Genomic DNA, 2,936 nt, shown 5'->3' with positions numbered 1-2,936 from the left:
TTTTGCCTAGTTGACAGACTTTGAAACAGGGCACATCATGGGCCTGAGAGAAGAAGGATGATTATTTTGACAAATTGCCCACCATCTAGGCCGTTCTGACCTACCTGTTAGGAGTCGTTGGGAGTAGCTGTTATGTGGGGGCACGCACATTAAGGGCAGGCTCCGGATGGCCCAGACAGACCAGCAGTCAAAAGGATCGTTTGATCCACTGACAAGCACAATCAGCTCCTAGTTTCATTGTCCACCATCCAGACACAAGTGGCACCTTCATTACACATCACTTTCTCTGCCCAGACTTGGTGTCATGTCACCCATTACGTCTCCTGCCATTGACTGCCAGCCACTGTTGCCTTAGTATGCAGTGGTGTTGTGAACGAGAAACCTGAACTACTATGGACTGGGACCGTAATGTCTTAAGTGATAAATCCTGGTTTGGTTTGCGATCCCACAATGGTTGGGTTCGAGTATAGAGACCTTGTGGTGAGCACATCAATACAGCCTTTGCTGTGGAGCAACACACCGCCCCATCAACTAGTGTAATGATCTGGGGAACCATCTCATATGACTGTGGGTCACCCCTAGTACTGATACAAGAGATACTGACAGCTCAGTGATATGCACACGACACATATGTTACCCATACACAGCAAGGGCTTCCCAGGAATGTATCTGCCAGATTGAAACACTTGCTTGGCCTGCCTGGTCACCAGATTTATCCCCAGTCGAGCATTTATTTGATCAGTTTGGATGCCTATCAATACTGGTACAAAGGAAAATTGGATCAGTTTTCCATAGCAACCATTGAGATTAATCCTTTCATTTTCCAAAGGTACTCAAAAATGAAAGGTGGAATCTGGTGGGTTGCCATGGGCAACTAAGCCAGTTTTCCTTTGTACCATTTTGATATATCTCCCCAATGTATATTTATTTTTGGGAGAAAATTCTATTGTTGAAGTAATCAATGTAAATGTAAATCTAAATGTCCACTAAATTGTGCAAATCAATAGCAAGAAGCTGTTACATGTCTTCCTCCTCAACCACATGAAACTTTCAGGAAATAATTCACCTTTTCTTTATTCAGATTTTTGCAGGAGAATTGGATGGAAGTAGAAAACAAAACATTGAATGATTTTATTCTTCTTGGATTCCCAGAAGGACGAGTCTTTTGTACAATTTTAATGGCCATCATTTACATAATGATCATCATTGGAAATGTTGCTGTGTTTAGCATCATCAAGTTAGACAGTCATCTTCAGACACCTATGTACTTCTTCTTGAGTTATTTATCCCTATTAGATGTCTGTTACTCTACAGTAACCCTCCCATCTATGCTGGCCAATGCTATCACTGGGAACGTTAGGATATCCTTCCATAGATGTTTCACACAGCTATTTTTCTTTGTCTGTTTTGGAGGGTCTGAATGTCTTCTTCTGGCTGCCATGGCTTATGACCGATATGTCGCCATATGTAACCCCCTCCATTATCTGCTCATTATGAATAGGAGATTCTGCTCAGGCTTTGTTGCTGGGTGCTGGATCGCCGGGTTGTTAAATGCCATATTTCATACCTTGATGACTTTAAATCTTACTTTCTGTGGAGATCATCATATCAGACATTTCTTTTGTGATATCCTTCCAATGTTAGAAGCAGCATGTAGTGACATCCAGAGCAGCCAGGTGTTATTACATGTGGTCACCATATTTCTAGGAATGTCTCCTTTTCTACTTGTGATGAATTCCTACATACAAATCATTTCCACTATCCTGAAAATCCGCTCCTTGGAAAGGAGACAGAAGGTCTTCTCAACATGTTCCTCACACCTCATAGTTGTTACAATCTTCTATATTACAGCCGCATTCAATTATAATGGTCCTAGTTCTGGAGATTCCTTCATCATTGTCCAAGTTTCATCTGTCCTCTATGGTATTCTGTCCCCAATGTTAAATCCTATCATCTACTGTTTGAGAAACCAAGAGGTGAGGAAAGCATTCAAGAAAGCAATTACAAGAACACAAATTGTTATAAGGACAATGAGACTATACAACTTAAACTTAGAAAATGTGAAATTACATGCTCTTATAAGTTAATACATCAAGCACAGCTGTTAGATTGTGTTATGCATAGTGCAGTGCTGGGCTGGTGCATGAGAGAATCCATCTGTCATTGACTTCAATGCCATGACACTGAGACGTGGCTACCCGGGAGGCAGCTTCCCTGGGCCCACTGAGGAATAGGGCCCATCAAGGACACAGATGCAGAGGGAGCGGTGAATGTAGTGGTGCTAGAGATGGCTTTACTCACCACTCCCTGGTCCTTTTCTCCGGGTGCCCACTATGCCCTGACAGAATACATCTTCAAGACGTTGTGCGAAGAGGTACATACTATGACTTGATACTGTGGGACATTAGGCTACAGTGCTGCACGGGCACCTGAAGGAAGTGCACAGTGGACCAGAAGTGGTCTGGTCTGAGGTCTACATTTAAGGGATAGGCATTATAAGAGGAAACAGTGGTTCAAATGAATTTGGGGATCTGAATGAATCTGGGGTCTAGATTAATTTTACGCTGTAAATGGGGTCTGAATTAATTTAGCACTCTGATCTGTGGTCTGCATGAATTTGGAGTCTCATTTGGAGTCTGCCTGAATTTGGTCTCCAGACTAGCTTCCAAATGGTGGGGTAGTGCTGATGAAGCAGTGGAATAGTGAGAAACAAAAGCAATGGTCAATCACTAGGAAAGCAGTCAGGATACAGTAGCATAACAGTAGTGATGGTCAAGAGAGGAGTAGAGCAATGATACTAGGTGAACAACAAAAGGGACAAAGCAGGAGACAGGAGAGGAGAGCTATCTTCAGGAGAGTAATCCAGGAACAAGCCCAAGATCAAGTTCAGGATTAGAATAACAGCCAGTATCTTAATCATCAGGTGACATAGTGCA

The 2,936-nt window shown here is 42.6% G+C and overlaps 1 protein-coding gene across 1 annotated transcript; it reads left to right on the top strand.

Annotated features, from left to right (window-relative positions):
- The first annotated feature begins 1,100 nt into the window (after nucleotides 1-1,100).
- LOC120995631 (olfactory receptor 1038-like) lies at nucleotides 1,101-2,087 on the top strand. Its single transcript, XM_040425009.1, has one exon. The coding sequence runs from the start codon at nucleotides 1,101-1,103 to the stop codon at nucleotides 2,085-2,087; it is 987 nt and encodes a 328-aa protein (XP_040280943.1).
- Nucleotides 2,088-2,936: the final 849 nt, after the last annotated feature.

The sequence above is a fragment of the Bufo bufo genome, chromosome 1 (genome assembly GCF_905171765.1).
Source record: "Bufo bufo chromosome 1, aBufBuf1.1, whole genome shotgun sequence".
Lineage (NCBI taxonomy): Eukaryota > Metazoa > Chordata > Amphibia > Anura > Bufonidae > Bufo > Bufo bufo.
The sequence above is the reverse complement of the archived record's forward strand: the minus strand, read 5'-3'. Positions and strand labels throughout refer to the sequence as shown.